Source organism: Chiroxiphia lanceolata, chromosome 15 (assembly GCF_009829145.1).
Source record: "Chiroxiphia lanceolata isolate bChiLan1 chromosome 15, bChiLan1.pri, whole genome shotgun sequence".
Classification (NCBI taxonomy): domain Eukaryota; kingdom Metazoa; phylum Chordata; class Aves; order Passeriformes; family Pipridae; genus Chiroxiphia; species Chiroxiphia lanceolata.
Genome location: NC_045651.1, coordinates 3,895,424 through 3,911,856, shown reverse-complemented (window position 1 = coordinate 3,911,856; position 16,433 = coordinate 3,895,424). Strand labels below are relative to the sequence as shown.

The window sequence follows — 16,433 nt, the reverse complement described above, 5'->3', positions numbered from 1 at the left end:
TTTCAACAGACCAGGTTGCTCCATGCCCCATCCAGCCTGGCCTTGGACACTTCCGGGATGGGGCAGCCACAGCTTCTCTGGGTAACCTGTGCCAGGGCCTCAGCAGTGCCTCCAGAGCGATCCAGGTGCAGATCCCAGTGGCTGACTGAGCTGCATCCTACAGTGTTGGTGAGCCCAAACCACTGGGGAGGATGGGACCTGCTGGCAGGGCTGGCCTGCTACTGGGATTCTGCAGTGCTGGCAATGAAGCGTGAGGGAGGGGGGTCCACAGCCTGGGTGGGTGAGGGCAGGATGGGGATCTGCCTTCCTGAGGCTCCCCAGCTTTTTTTTGGCCTGTCTGGATGGACCTGAGACACCTGTGGGTCTGCAGGCAGGGCTTGACGTGGTGCTGGTCCCAGACAGGGTCTGCCTGTCCCTCACAGAGCTCCCCTGTGCTTGATTTTGGTGATGGAAAGAACCCTAATCACTGCCTGACCCCCAAAGCCCACCCCCCAAAACCTCTCAAGCCTCTCTGGCCCACTGGGCTCACTAGAAGTGATTCCCCTGGGCATCAGGGGGAATGGGATTCCTGGGCTGGCCAGCCCCATCGCTGTGGTGAGTTTTGGCTGTGCTCAGCAAGGCTGTGGGGCTGGCAGGAGACCCACCCAGGCTCCCTGAGGGCTGCAGGGTGCCCGACTGCCCTCTCCCAGAGCTGAGCTGGTTCTTCCCCCTGCCAAGCCCTGGCCAAGCAGCCTTCCTCCTCCCCTTTCTCTTCTTCCTCCCGCTTCCCTCCTGCCAGAGAGGCCAAGCAAAACGTGGAGCTGACCAAAAATAACAACCGCCGGCAGATCCAGACAATGGATAAACCCCCGGTGAGGGCGAGGGCGACCCGAATCCTCCCAGAGGAAGACGGGATTATTCGCCGTCCTCTCAGACATCTGTCAATAGCTGCCGGCTGTGGACCCCGGCGGCTTCCCGACGGGGCCGTCGCCTTCCCGGTGGGAAAAGTGGTTCTTCCAAAGTGGTTGACTTCCAAAGTGGGGATCGTGGTGGCTCGGGATCTCACTGCTAAGCACCACGAGGTCCTCACCACCCATTAATGGCCAAGCTCAAATGCACTGAGCTGGCCCTGGTGTTCTCAAGTGGTGACCCTGACACAGGCGCTGCCATGGGTGCACTGGCCCTTCCCACTGCTGGCTTTCCTGGGATCTGAAGCAGCCCCCTTGGTGTGTGCTCTGCCACCATGGAGCTGCCTGGTGGCATGTGGAGGGATGAGGTTTTGAGGGAGCTGGGAGCACAAGGGGACAGCTCCAGGCTGGATCTGTTCTTGGAGGTGGCACTGATGGATTTGGGCACTACCAGAGGTGACACTTGGAGGTGGCATGAATAGATTTGAGCACCGCTGGAGGTGGCACTTGGGGATGGCACTAATGTATTTGGGCACGATTGGAGGTGGCACAAATAGATTTGGGCACCATTGGAGCTGGCACTTGGAGGTGGCAGGAATAGATTGGAGCACCATCGGAGGTGGCACTTGGAGGTGGCACTAATGCCTTTGGGGCTTTTTGCCATCCAGTATTGCCATGTGACTGTGCCTACAACTCTTTTCCTTATTTTTAATTAACTCCTCGTTGCTCTGCACCTGCCAGTGGGTCTCTCCATGACCTGGTTGTCGGTCAGACCCCCAGTAATTGATGCTGTAATCGCCCCATCTGTTAAAGGAGCAATTCACACATCTTAGCTTGGCCTGGGCAGGCTGTGTGTGGGTCTCCCCAGGGCAAAGGCATCCCTGGGCCCACCCCAGCTCCCTGGGGGTCCTGCCGGGATGCCCGTTGTTCCTGGCATCTGCCACCGGGCAGAGCCTGCCCCACCCACCTGTCCCCAAAGCCCTGGGGTCATCCCACCTGGTCCCCTAAACCTCACAGCCCTGAATCACCAAGGTGGTGGGGAGAACACCGGGAACTCTTTGGATCAAAGAGCTGGAGTCCCTCCAGGAGGGTCTGGGGGGGGGCTTTGCAGAGGACAGGGGGGGTTCTGCTGGGCTGGGACTGATGGCGCATCTCCGGGGCGATGCCAAGCCGGGGGGAGTGGGCGAGCGGCAGAGCCGTGCCACGGCGCGTGAATGTCAGATGCTGCTTGGCTGCGAGCTGGGCTCGTGCGAGAGCAGATCTGTTCAATCCCATTTGGAGAGGGGGGGAGAGGCGGGGAGGTGGTGGTGGTGGGGGGGGGCCCTTCCCCAGGCTCAATCTGGTAGGTTTTAGTTACAGTCGTTTTAGGATTTGGGCAGCGAATTGGTGCAGCTTTGGCACAGGGGGGGATGGATGAGCACCGAGGCTGCCAAGGCTCCCTCATCCCCCGGAATTGGGGAAGGGGGGGGTCGCGCAGGTGGGCGCAGCCCCCGGGCTGAGCCGTCACCCGGCTCTCTGGGCAGCAGCTGGGCGAGCGGAGGAGGGGAGGAGGTGCCTGGCGTTGTCCGCAGGGCACCCGCAGCCCTGCAATGCTCGGGTGGACGCTTCAAATCGCGTTATCTCCATAACCGCCCGGCTCTGGCCGCTCCGAGTGGCAGCGGAGATAAGTGGATTTCCAGGGAGCGCCTGGTCGTCTGACATTTAAGACTCCTTAATCCGTAACCACCACCCTGCGGAGGCAGGACGCAGCCACGTTTCCCGCCCGGGGCAGCCCCAGGCACAGGTTGGTCCCCACAGTGGTGGCTCCAGCTGTGCCAGGGCGACAGGGTGAGGTTCAAGGATGTGCATGGAGGCAGCGGTGTCCCTGGGGACATCCTCGTCCTCCCCTCAGTGGTAACCTCCTTGGAAGTCCAGGGCACGTTGGGGATAGGCTCTGGGGTGTTTGCCGTGCTGGTGGATTGAGAAGGTCGCTGCAGCCATGGGGTTACATGGGAAAAGCCAAAATCCACGGGGAAGAATATGCCCTTACTGGATCCCAGGCGTAGGGAGCCTACCTGGGGAGGTGGCATCACCTCCTGCCTGCTCAGCAGGATGCAGCATGGCCTCACCACGCTGTCCCTAAGGATGCACCTGGCAGGACACATCCTGGCCCTCGCTGTGTGTGCGTCCGGAGCCGCTCCTGCGGGGCATCACCGGGGCTGAGCGGCTGCCTGCAAGGAGGAGACGGGTGAAAGCCACTCTGTGCACCATGATGACTCGCCATCTGCTTCCAGGGCGAACTCCAGATGCTGGATTTAATCTTCCATAGCCTTTTTAATTCAGGAGTTGGCTTCTTAACGTCCCTCAGTGCCACCTCGGCAGCAGAGACGAGCAGAGCGGCTGCCACAACTGGCCCTCCGAAGGATGTTCTGGAGCACGGGAGATGAACTATCTCCGTGTGAGTTGCCCATCTGGCGACCTGTCATACCTCGACCCGTCATACCTCCGACTCCTTAAGCTGTCCAGGGTGAGCCTGAGCATTCACAGCACTGCCCAAACCTCCCCCAGGCCTGGGAGTCCTCTCTTGATGTCTGGAGAAAAGGTGGTGGGTGATGGTAACTTCCATGGCACATCCAGCAGTGGATTATCCAGCTGGACCAGTTTTCAGAAGGATGAACTCAAAGAGCAGAGCTCGGGGGCTTTTGGGTTGACAGAGGTGATGGCTTGCAAACAACATCCTTGTCTTTGCCTCCGGGTGTTCCTGGTTATCAGGCACCGTGTTCTCCCTGGATGGGTGTCCCACAGGGATATTCAGCCTTGGGAGATCACAGATTGATTTCTCACTTGGTTCTGCTGCTGCTGGTGACCATGTGGCCGGTGAGCCTGCGATCAGGGCCTGTTTCAGTTGACCTGTGTCACCTGGTGGAGGGAGCAGCAGGTTTGACTGTGCTGTGGAAATGGGGCACGTGGGAGCTGGGTCGGGTGTTGTGGTGCTGGGGTCGGAGCTGCTTTGAACCTTGTTCTGGTGGTGCTTGTTTTCCCGAGCCTTTGACCTGGGTTGCAGCTGGACCATCTGACTCGTGATGCTGCTACAGGGCCGTGGTCCTGCTCTACTCGCTGGGTGTCTCATCCCAGGGTGTGTTTCAGACACCATGATGCCTCCAGGGTGTCTTGTCTCCCCATGCATTGCTCCCACCATGGTCCCGTGCTCCTGGCCATCCCAAGGTCCTGTCAGGTGTTGACCAGGGTGGCTGAGGAGCACAGGAACCACCTCCAGCGCTGCGAGGGGAAGGAACCTCCCACTGCAGCCTCCCTAGACCTTCCCTTGGGATGCTTTGGAGAGGGACACATGCTGGTGGTGGGCACCCTGCTTCAGTCTATCCATGGCATGGCTGAGTCTGTGCATCCATCTGTCCATCCCTCCATCACCAGGGAGCGATGGTGATGGTGGAGAGAGGTGGGGGCCATGCTGGGCTGGCGGCTGCATGGCGAGGGGGAGGAAGTGGGGACAAAAACCCGGCGGAGGGGACGATTACAGCCTTTCTCCAGGCTGAAAAGACGCTGGGGTCCCTTCCGTCCTCGTCCTCCGTCTGCTGAGGGCGGACAAAGCCACCGCCCCCGGTGCCCACCCAGCGCCCAGGGATTAGAAAAAAGGCGAATTTTGATTTTCTCCCTTTGTTTCCGGAGCCCGGGAGCAGCTCGGCTTCAGCTTTTGCTGCTTTCTTCTCCCTTTACGCCGTGCCGTGTCTGTGCACGGCTGACCAACCGGCGTTTTTTCTGGGAGGAGCGTGATTTATTCAAAATTAAAGGAAAGCAGAAGTTCTCTCTTGAAGATGAGACTTTTTAGGTCGGCGGGAGCTGATGGCTTTCCAGCCATGCAGCGAAAACACTGGGGAGCCGGCTGGAATTTGCAGCTTGTCATTTTTTTTAGGAGAAGCGAAGCTTCTCTCCTGCTCCCCACTGACAGTGAATGGTGCCTGCATCTGGGGGGACTCTCAGTCCATTGGCTGGCAGGGGTTTCTCCGGGTGCTGGACCACCAGAGATGATCCTTTTGCAACCTTTATTTGTTTTGGAGTTGTTAGGACTATTGCAGCACAGTCCCCTGTGTGCAGTGTGCAGGGGAGCCCCACGGCAGAGGAAGGGGGATGCAGGCTGGTGTGGTGCTGAGCGCTGGGGGAAGATCCAGGGAGAGAAGAATCCCATTTTTCCCCCCCAGGACCATGGGAGAGCATGGCTGCCCTGCCCCATCTAAGCACCCCAGGCTGGTGAAAGGCAGGTCTTTGGGGTGACCCTTGGAGTCATGGAATGGTTTGGGTTTGAATGGGCCTTAAAGACCATCTTGTTCCAACCCCCTGCCATGGGCAGGGACACCTTCCACTAGATCAGGTTGTTTCAAGCCCCATCCAGCCTGGCCTTTGACACTTCCAGGGATGGGGCAGCCACAGCTTTCTCTGGGCAGCCTGTGCCATGGGTGCTGTCCCTCACCCCGGGACACCTGGCTTTCAGACCCTGTGGGCTCAGCCTGGACCTGGCAGGGTGTTTCATTGCAGGGGAGGAGCAGCGTCCTGCGAAGGGCTGGGAACCCCCTGGGTGTGGGTTGGGGCCTCCTGACCTTGGTGGTGTCCCCTTGAACCCTGGCGTCCCTCCAGGCTGCTAAGCTGCCCCGTGCAAAGACCCGGGCGAGGGAGCCCATCACGTGCCCCTTTAATGCCGCGACCGGGACTAAGCACCTTCTGACAGGGACCCAGATGACGCTGCCCGGCGCCTTCCCCTGGGATGGGGGCCGGAAAAGGGGCAGGAACGGGAAGGGGGGGGGGGGCCTCGCTCTCTTTACTCGGGTCAATCATAAAGAAGGGATTAAGATCATTAATTCCTCCCCCCGCTGCAATTAACGACGGGGCCGGGCAGCGGCTGGCGAGGAGCAGAGATGTCTGCTGTGCTGGGTGGTCCCGCGGTGTCAGAGTCGGGGGGGGACCCCCCTTTTGTGCAAACTAGGCGGGCACCCCCCAGCGCGCGGGTCCTGGGGTCCCTGGGGGGGACAGTGTGGGGACAGCCCCATCCCAGCTGGCACAGCCGCGGTGTCCGGCGCCTGCCGCCGCGGTGGCCCCGGGGGCCGGAGGGCAACGCCGGCTGGTTGCAGATGGTGGGAGCTGGCGCAGGCAAAGCGGCGGCCGGGACAATGGCGGGATTGTGCAGTGGTGCCGCTGGCACAGCTCGGCACGGCTCGGTGCGGCACCCCGTGCCAACAGCGGGCACTGCCTCGCGCCTCTGGGGCTGAGCGGGGCCACGGCGCTGTGTGCCCGGCGTCTCCGGGAGTGCTGGGGGGCTGCACCAGGTAGGCTGGGGTCCCTTTGTCCCGCAGTGCCACCCACTGCAGCCGTGGGTGCTCAGGGGAGCCCTGCGCCAGGCTCTGCGTCCATCGCCCCGGCTGGGGGAGCTGTGAGTGAGGGGCTCAGAGCTGCTGGCACCCGATCCGAGTGGCACGGTGGGAAGGCTGGCAGGTCTGGCTGGCTGCAGAGGAAGATGGGAGCTGGTGGAGACGGTGACCATGCCGTGGCTTCAGCTGGTGTCCTCCCCACCTTTGGCACCTGGACCCCACCCCGTGGGGCTGTGGGGACGCCTCGGTGTGGCACCGAGCCCTACATCGGCACAACTCGGCTCTTTGCCAGGGTGATGCAAAGCGCGCTCCTGGTTGTGGCTGGAGACCCCCCGCAGCCCCCCGGCAGCCACAGGGCGAGCAGGCAGGGTGGCAGATCCGGGGCCGGTCCTGCCGGGCGCTTGGCTCCCAGCTGGGCGCGGAGCCGGGCGGAAGAGGCGCAGGGCCGCAGGAAAGGCGGCCGCGGGCAGGCGTGAGATAACACCCCCGGGCGCTTTATCTCACATCCTCCCGTCCGGTGCTTTTCCTGCTGCGCTCCCCGCTCCGGCCCCAGCGCCCCTTGCTTTCGGCACTGAGGTGTGACCCGTCCTAAGGTCTCCAGGGGCGGGTCCCCCACCTCCCTGGCACAGGGGACGGGTGATTCAGCTGCACGGCAGGAGCCCGCCCACGCTCCCAGCCCCCTTCACCCATTTGGGGCGCACCCCATCTCGCTGCCACTCAGCATCGCCCTGCCTGGAGTGGGGCTGGGGAAGGGCAGCCCGTCCTGCCGCCGCAGCCCTCCCTCCCCACGTGGCCTGGCGAGCTCCCGGCTGGAGCCCAAGCCCTGCATCGATCCGCCCTGCATCTTAAATCCCGCAGCAGCTGAAGCAAGCGGTTTTCAGCGCCAGGGCGGGGGGGGTTTCTCCGTGGGCGAGCCGGCTCTGGCACCGGAGTGAGACACCAGGGCTGCTTCCGCAGCCGGTACCGCGGTGGTTGGCGCAGGGACCTTGCCCCCATCAGCGTTTTAACGAGCTGGGTCCGTGGGAAAAGGTCCTGGGCTGTCACGGAGTTCCTGGGGTTGTACTGGAGATGGGGACCCGAAGGGTGATGGATGGGCGGGAGTGGGGTGTAGGGGGCGCAGGGATCCTCCTCGCTCTCCTGCATCACCCCTGCGCAGGAGCGAGGGTCGCAGCAGAGCCCTCCACACATGGCCACATCCCTGCCTGGACTCCAGAGAGGAGGCTGCCGGGATAGCCAGGATGGAGGGACGGGGTAGCGGAGGGGCCTCCTCCCAGTGCTGCCCTCCCCCAGCTGCCGCCGGGGTGGGGACGCGGGTTCCTGCTCCACTAAGCCCTGCAGCTTTTCTCCTCTAAAGCCTGATTACTTGGCGGTGCCTGTGCGTGCGTGTGTGCTCGGGAGGGAGGAGGAGGAGGAATTTCACAACAACAAGTGTTTGCAGCCACACTGGGCCCAGCTGCCCGGGAGTTGCCCCGGGGACAGTGGCATAGCGTCCGTTCCGGGAAGGCTTTGCCTGTCACCGCAGAGCCCGGGGCGCCTCCGGAGTGGCCAGGGCATGTGGGCTGGGCACACCGGGGCATGGCAGGAGGTCAGCACTGGAGCTTGGAGGTGGATGCTGTGGCTTTTCATGGGGCTTGGAGGTGGATGCTGTGGCTCCCTATGGGGTTGAAGGTGGATGCTGTGTCTCCTCATGGGGCTTGGAGGTGGATGCTGCAGCTCCGTGTTTGGTTTGGGGCTGCAGCGTCTTGGTGGGGTTTGGAGGTGGACACTATGACTGCCCATGGGGTTTGGAGGTGGATATTGCAGCTCTTGGGGGAGTTGGGAGGTGGATACCATTGCTGCCCACGGGGTTTGGAGGTGGACACTGCAGCTCTTGGTGGGGTTTGGAGCTGGACACCATGGCTGCCCATGGAATGTGGAGATGGACACCGTGGCTGCCCAATGGAATTTGGAGGTGGACACTGCAGCTCTTGGTGGTGGGGTTTGGAGGAGGGTGTTGTGGATCCCTGTGGGGCTTGGAGGTGGACTCTGTCACTTTCCATGTGGCTTCCTTCCCCAGCCCAGTGCTGGCCCAGGGACATGATCCAGGAGGAGAAGGAGGATGAGGAGCAGGAGGAGGGTGAGGGGTGCAGCCTAGCCTGAGCTGGGTGAGCAGCATCACTGGAGGCCATGGGAGCTGGGAGCTGCCTCCGTGGCACCCGGCTGGGGGGACACTGGCGGCTGCAGGGTGGGAACCAGGCACCCCTTTCATGAGCTCCAGCTCCCAGCTCAGGAGCATCCCGCCGGCGCCTGTGGTCCCATCCATTGTGGGGCCGCATGCCGCTGGAGCGGAGCAGGAGATGAGCCCCGTGACTTCCCTGGGGCTGCCGTCCCTGGGGGAGGAGAGCCAGGCACAGAGAGTCTTTAAGCATCGCGGTGCCACTGCTACCAGGCCAGGACTTCCCCTGTGACCCCCCACTTCTGTCTGGATGGCGACCCTTTTAGAGAGCAGCGGAACGGATCTCCACCGAGGTCCGTTCCCTGGAGTTCCTTTGTTCGCGGCGCTGAGACTTTCATGGCAGGGGGAGGAAGAGCCACTTTGAAAAGCCCCTTGGCTCTTGCCAGCGCTAACTCTCTTTTCTTTTCTCCTTCCAGAGCCGCGTGGTGTGTCCCAGAGCCGCAGAGTATGTCTGTGCACTGAGAGTGCCCTGAGTCCTCCGCAGCCGGCGCGGGAGGAGACGCCCCGTTGATGCGCGTTCCCGTCTGAGCGTCCCCGGTGCCCGGCGGGCTGGTGCTACCAGAAGGGCTTTGGGGGTCTTTTGCTGTGGCATTGGGGGTGGGGTTTTTTTGGGGTTTTTTTCATCCTTTTTTTTTTTTTTTTTTTTTTTTTTTTTTTTAAATTTTGGGGTTGGTTTCGCTGTTGTGCTCCGAGCACCATGTCAAATTCGGGCTCCCACCAAGACACTGGGAACAAGCCAGAGACGGAAAAAAATAACCAGGATGACTCTCAACCCCCCGTCAACTCCGAGAGGAGGAACAAAAGTGGAATAATAAGTGAACCTTTGAACAAAAGTCTTAAGAAGTCCCGTCCACTCTCCCACTATTCCACCTTTGGTAGCAGCAGCTCGGTAAGCGAACATTCAGAGAAAGGCAACCCCTTAGCTAATGGCAACGATGCGATTGTGGATAAAAGTCATTCTACCTCAAAGCACAAAAACATCTCTAGTATGCTGAGCAAATTAGACCGGATGTCGGAGCTCTCCTCAGAAGGACAGACCGCCCTCCAACAGTTTGCTCAGTCGACAGAAATGCTCAAAAGAGTGGTACAGGAGCATCTTCCTCTAGCAGGCGAGCACGGGACTGGTATCTCTGACATGGAGGCAGTCTCAGCTGCAGAGACAATGAACGGCCCCTCTGATTTTCCTTACCTGGGGGCTTTTCCCATCAACCCAGGCCTTTTCATTATGACCCCTGCCGGCGTGTTTCTGGCAGAGAGCGCGCTCCATATGGCTGGCTTGGCAGAGTATCCCATGCAGAATGAGTTGGCATCTGCCATCAATTCGGGGAAAAAGAAACGGAAAAGATGCGGCATGTGCCCGCCCTGCCGAAGACGGATAAACTGCGAGCAGTGCAGCAGTTGTAGGAATCGCAAAACTGGCCACCAGATTTGCAAATTCCGAAAATGTGAAGAACTCAAAAAGAAGCCTTCTGCAGCACTGGAGGTAACCGGCCCCTCTCAGGCACCCTAACCCCTCCTCGGGCTGCGCTCCTGGGTTCGGATCTTGCCCTAGATAATAAAATACCTGGTACTTCTTACTTTTTTTTTATTTTTCCCTTTTCCATTAACAGCTCTCGCAGTGAGATGTGTGCTCTGCCCAGTGCCCCCAGACCCTGTCCCCCCTTGCATACTGGGGTTGACTGGTGTGGGGAGGAGGGCTGGGGTCTCTTCCTGGGGCACCTGGGCACGCTGAGCTCCACTCTCCCCTTTGCAGGAGTGGGGACTCTGCTGGGGTTTTGGTGGTGGTATCCCTTGTCCTGAGCGGATGGCAGCTCCCTGAGCTGGGGAACAGCGTCTAACCCCAGGGGGTGGGGAAGCAGAGGGTGGCTTTTTGGGGCAAAGCTCAGAGTAACTGGTGATGGTGAAACCCGTGGCTGGGGTGCAACCAGAGCCCAGCCCCTCAGCTCACTCTGCTCTGAGCAGGAGCACAGTGGTCCCTGGTTTTGGGAGTAAACTGCTACAGTGTGCACTGGGCAGCATCTCCTGTGGTGTGGCTGTGCCAGGTGTCCCATCCATGGGCCAGCATCCATTTGGGGTGGTCAGGATGAGGCCATAAGGCACCAGCTGGATTTACCAGTGGTAGCAGTGCTGCAATCCCCTCTGGCAGTGCACCTGCTTTGGCACCCAGCAGAGCTGGGAGCACCCCTGCTCCTGCTGGGGATGCCCAGGTGCCCTGGGGTGAGGTTCTGGGATGGTGCTTGGATTGTCACTGCCCACCATGGCCCAGTGTGGATGTTGCCCTTGGATTTGGAGGAGCTGTTGGGTTGGGGTGTCACATTGCCAAATCCAGCAGGGACGTGTGCCATTCATGTGGGGACCACAGGGAAAGTCCAGTTATTGTGTGGGTCTGAAATTCAGCTTGGGGCCATGGGCATCTGCTGGTGATGTGGTGTGGTGTGGGTGAGGGCTGGGTGCCCATGCAGGGATGTCCCATGGTGCTGCACACCCATGGGTGCTCCGGGCCTGTCTGCAGGGTCCCCAACATGTTGTGCTTAAGCCAGGTTTGGTTTTTCTGTGAGCCGATCCCACCGTCAGCTGTCCTTTGTCCTTCTGTTGAGCGCATCCCCAGAGCTGGCAGAGGCTAAAAAGTCACCTGGACATCAGAGCTGGATCGTGCATCCTGGCGTGAGGGCATTGCCCATCCTCTGGTGGTCCCAACGCAACCAAAACCCGCCGCTCCCTTAGCCACGTTCTACGTTTTTCAATTAGCATCAGCTCTGAATGAATACTGAAGGGGAAAAAAAAAATCCATTTGGGCGGTGGGGATGAGGAGAGGGGGACTGTGTCTTTCAAAAACCGCTGTATTGCTAAATTATATTCTTGTTCTAATTTGCTGAGTCAGTGATCTGGAAAAAGGGAGAAAGGGAAAAAAAAAAAAGTTCATTTCTTCCAAAGAGTCCTAAAGCGGGTCAATAGACTCGGAGCTCGCAGCAGCCGGAGGAGACGCTCCCATCTCCCAGTGCTGTGCTGGGTCCAGGGGTGATGAATAGCACCAGGAGCCCGTGAAACAGTCACCCCTGTGATTGGCTTCTCCATCTCACGACTGGCTGAGAAACTGGGGCCACTGAAATAGGGCTCTTCGTGTGGTGGAGTTGGGCCTCACCAGAGATGAGTCCCCATCCCTCCTGGGCACACCTTTGGTGTGTTGAGGCTGAAGAGAGATGTTGTGCTGGTGGGAGTGGAAGCCTGGGTAGGTGTGGGTCACTCCAGGGCATCACCAACCCTTTTTCAGGACAGATCCTTCCCTCTCTCACAATATCCACTGGTACCATGTGTTGACCTTGATAGAGTTGAGCAAGACTGTGGCTGGGTCAGGGACACCGTGACCCCAGCTTATGTCCCAGGGTCACCTGGGTCAATGGCTCGGTTGTTAAACCTAACCCTATGTCAACCAGCCTTGGTCATATGTTGTGTTGGGCCAGTGCAGGGCAACCACCAGCACCTGCCTTGTGGTGGAGACCAGTCTGGAGAAGGCCAGGATGCAGATGTCCATGGACTACTGGTCCTGGTGGGGTGCTATCACACCGTTGTACTTGATACTGGGACAGAAGGGGCCACTCAGTGGCCCTTTATATGGAGCTGAAACATTCACAGGCCTTTGTGAAGCATCATCCCCCTCTGTGGGGAGTGGTAGCATTGCCTGGGAGAAGGACAGTGACTCTGTCCTGCCAGCCCTGTGCATCCAGAGGAACGTCCTCGGAGAGCCGACGGGGGCTGCAGCTGTGATTAAGCATTGATCTAAAATCAAGCAGTAAAAAAAAAAATAGAATTAAACCTTTATGGTGGCATAAAAAAACGGGCTAAATCCCTCAGCCGCCGTTAAGCTTTATCTGCACATCTACAGAGCCTGAATAACCAGTTACTGCTGGTGTCCCACTCTGGTGGTGGCTGCCTGGGGCTCTGAGACCAGTGAGGCAGGTTGGGTACTCAGAGCAGGCAGCAGCACGTCCCTGCACTGACCAGGCTCCTCTGGGCTCTTCCAGCCCCAGCAACCCCAGCTAATGCCGTGGGGACTGCTGGCCGGGTCACCCTGGGCTTGTCTGCACAGCTGTAGGTCGCACAAAGGCCACGAATAGTTGGGATTTGGCTCAACAGAGCTATTCTCCATCCAGAGAAACTGTGATGAAGTGCCTTGAGGCCCCAGATAGCGCTGGTGAGGGTCATTGCCACCCTCACATCGGCCTCACAGAGAGACCCTCACCACAGAGGGCAAGGGGTGAGGGTTTTAAACTGAAAGAAGGTAGATTTAGGTTGGACTAAAGGTAGATTTAGGTTTAGATTTAGGTAGAAATGTGCTGAGGGTGGTAAGGCCCTGGCACGGGTTGCCCAGAGAAGCTGTGGCTGCCCCTGGATCCCTGGAAGTGTTAAAGGCAAGGCTGGACAGGGCTTGGAGCAACCTGGTCTTGTGGAAGGTGTCCCTGCCCAAGGCATGGAGTGGAATGAGATGATCTTCAAGGTCTCCTCTAACCTGAACCATTCTGTGAGCCTGTGATTGTGATGATGAGGGGGATCAATCCTGGGCATCCACATTAGAGCTGGTTGTCCAGCTTCCTTTAATAATGAAGGAGCAGAGGTGTTTATCAGACATCTCCTTTCAGACCCATAAGGAGCCCCCTCACCCCTTGTTCCTTTCTCCTGGGATGATGGATCTGGGCTGGTGGCCTTTGCTGGATAGTCCACCATGCTGTGCCCTGCCTGCTCTGCACCCAGTGCCTTGGGTGGGATCCAGTGTGGGTGGTGTGCTGTGCCACAGCCCTGTGCCAGGGCCAGGCAGAGGCACTTGGGCCTTCCCCAGATGCCTGATTTTGTGTCACAGAGACTTTTGGGGAAGGAGTGATTCCTGCAACTTGTGGCTGCCCCAGCTCAGTTTGCCCAGAGCACCTGACAGGGGCTGGGAGCAGGAGCAGGAGTGGTCTGTCAGCAGCCTGGTGGCACCACCAACTCTTGCCCATTCCAACCCTTCGCCCCCCTCCCCTTGCCCAAGCCCCTCGTGTGGGTTGTGGTGCCCATGGAAGTGAGCATGTCAGGTCCCCCAGGGATGCTGCCCTGGTTACTCACTGAGGCTTGGTGGGTGTCTTGATCCAAGAGGAGAACCCAGTGAGCTCAGTCTGACTCCTGTGTGGGGTTGGAGACCGGAATGTGGCATGGGTTTGACTCTTGGGATGCTGCATGAGGTGTCCTAGGCCTGCACATGGGTTCAATGCCAGGAGCTGGGGCCGTGTCCCCCCCACCCCATGGCAGCCCAGCGTGCTGTCCCTAGCCCATCACCACAGCCTGTGTCCTGCTTCCCGTTGGTGTCCCTTGCTTGTTTGGAGATGCAGGAGCTGAATGCAGGGCCCTCTGAGGGGACTGTGTGTCTGTCTAGCAGGGCTTGGCCTCGCTTGGAGGCTGTTGGCACTGAGAGATGTTGTGGTCCTTGCATACTCCACCCATGTTCCCATGAACATTGAGCAGGTTTTCCACCCCGTGCAGCTGGGAAACATCCCTGGTTCTCCTTCCAGAGGACCACAGTGCATTGGGGCATTGCCTGGAGGTGGCTTCAGAGAGGTCTCATCCGTTGTTGGGCACGTTGTTGGGTGTGAAGTTGAGCCTGGTGGGACTCATCCCTCTTCCCTGTGAGATGCTGAGAGTTCCCTGCTGGTGCCCGGGGCTACTGTGTTGGGGTCAGGGTTCTTCACTGGGGCCGGGGGTGATGTTCCCTGTGTCCCGAGCAGCTCCCTGCCTGGTGTCCCCAAGCCTGTCCAGCTCACTCCCTGCCTCAGTTTGCACCTAAATGCACTCCTAAACTCATCTGTTGGCTTGGGTCCCGTCCTGTGGGTGTCTGTCTGTCCATCCATAGCAGGGACAGTGGGGGCTGGCACCAAGGGGGCTGTTGTGCCAGCTCCCCACGGCCTGACCACTGTGCTCACGGGAGGGGAAGTTGGGGGCTGTGCCACTCTCCTGGGACCATGGGAGTGTGGGAACATTGGCCAAGCTGCTGTGCCTGTGCCCTGCCAGGGTGGGAGGCTGGCAGTCGGGGGACCTCAAGATTCCCTCCAGCTGACATCCTGGGTTGGAAATCTTGGGATACACAGCTGCACTGGGAGGTGCTGAGCCCGGGGTGAATCTGTCCCGAGGCAGCTGGCCAGGGTGCTGGGCTGGGGGGTGAGGGGTGGTTGCCCAGCCCTGCTGGACCCGACCTAACGCCTTGTCCCTTCTTCTTCTGTCCCCCCTCCCTGTCTCTCTTCCTTTCCAGAAGGTGATGCTTCCTACAGGAGCCGCGTTCAGATGGTTCCAGTAGGAACGGGAATCCCAAAGCTCTGTCATCCAAGTGCAATGTCACTGCTTGCTTGTGTTGTCTCAGGCAAGGGATTTTTGGCTGAAATGAATGGATGCACCTGTGTCTCTTTAGAACCAAAAATATTTTCTCGCAAATCTCATTCCTGTTTTTATAATTTTTTTTTCTTCTTTTTTTTTCTTTTTTTTTTTTTTGCGTTCGTTTTAACATCTTCGAGTCCTAGTCAGACATTTAACTGCTTTTCAAATAAAAAACAAAAAAAAAATAATTAAAAGAAAAAAACAATGGATCTGTAAAGTACCAAGACTTAATAGACAGAGTATGGACAATCAGTTTCTTTCTGTGTTTTGGTGTTGATGTTGTTTATGTGTGAAAGATGCAGTACTTGTGTAGGGAATGTAAATTTACAGTAACCTTTTAAAATCTAGTTACTAATAAGCACTACTGTAATTTAGCACAGTTGTTTAATTGCACCCTCATTTATACTTTTTATTTGATTCTTTCCCATCATACAATAGAGTGGATAGTTTCTAGAATGCCTCAACTTCATGTTTATAAATGAGAATATGTTTAAAGCGATGTAGTATCCCTTCTCCTCGCCATTCACCTCTGGAAAGTTTAACCCACAAGAGGGTTGGTATAAAAGGTTGAAGAAAACAATTGCTACACAACCGGCGGAATTCAAAAAAAAAAAAAAAGGAAAAAAAAAAAGAGTAAAAAAAAGTCAAAAAAAAAAGTCATTGTTAGTTTATTAATATAGAACCAGAAATGCTGCGTACAGAAAATCCTCCTAATTGCAACGGTTTACTCCTAGAAGTAATTTTTGTAAACTTACGGAAGTTCAAATCAAAATAAACCAGAATATTGCAGGACCTGTGCTGAAGCAGTTACGCAAAGTGATATTTCTCTTCTGTTCACCCCCCCCCCGTCTCTCCAGCTCTCTCTCCATCATTAAATTGAAATGCTGTTTGTAATGTTTTAGCGATCCAGGCTGTTTTTGTGAATAAAATGAATGCATGTTTTGTGTCATGATTTCCAGCTTGGTTATTTCTCTCCCACCCCTCTGTCCAGCCGAGGGCCCTGTGCCCCCACCTGCCCACGCGCCGCGGTCCTGCCGGAGCGCGGTGGGACGGTGTGATGAGCCGAGCTGGAGTCGCCCCGGCTGCTAAATCCCCACAGTTAATCCCAGCAGTGGCTGGGCTAAGCCAGCCTGGCTCCTCCCGGGGATATTTCCCAGCTTGACCTGCCCAGAGTTTTACCCAGCAGCGCCAATGCCATTTGTTTTGGTGAAATAATGTTATTAGTGGGTCACAGAGAACCTCGGCGAGGCTCGTTTTGTTGGGACAAGTCTAAAACGAGCTGCCAAAGGTGAGTGGGCTCTGGGTGGTTTTCCAGACTTGGCCTTGTGCTGGCACTGGGTCAGCAGGAACTGTCTGGGACAACCAGACGGGCTCGACCACGGACAATCCATCATGCTCACTGTTGGTGCTTTGGGTGCTGTGGAGGTGGGCTGGGTGCCTCCTTTCAACCCCCAGGAGGTTCTCCAGGGTCATCCCAGCCTGGCAGGAGGTAGATCCGGCTGGACCCAGCTCTGCCTTGCCGGGAGGAGGTAGCAAGAGCCTTTGTCCCCAGCTCCAGCCAGCGTTTGGACCGGCATC

At 58.1% G+C, this 16,433-nt stretch overlaps 1 protein-coding gene across 2 annotated transcripts in view; it reads left to right on the top strand.

The window, feature by feature from the left end:
• Nucleotides 1-15,807, top strand: part of CXXC5 (CXXC finger protein 5) — a 36,942-nt gene extending 21,135 nt beyond the window's left edge. Inside the window, exons 2-3 of one of the 2 annotated variants that reach the window (XR_004359812.1) lie at nucleotides 8,876-10,026; nucleotides 14,734-15,807. Coding sequence is in view for 1 of the 2 variants with exons in the window: in XM_032703174.1 (XP_032559065.1) it covers nucleotides 9,157-9,942; nucleotides 14,734-14,778 (831 nt within the window). In the remaining variant the exon portion in view is untranslated. The remainder of the gene's footprint in view (nucleotides 1-8,875; nucleotides 10,027-14,733) is intronic. The other variant, XM_032703174.1, reaches the window with a different exon arrangement.
• The last annotated feature ends 626 nt before the right edge of the window (nucleotides 15,808-16,433 follow it).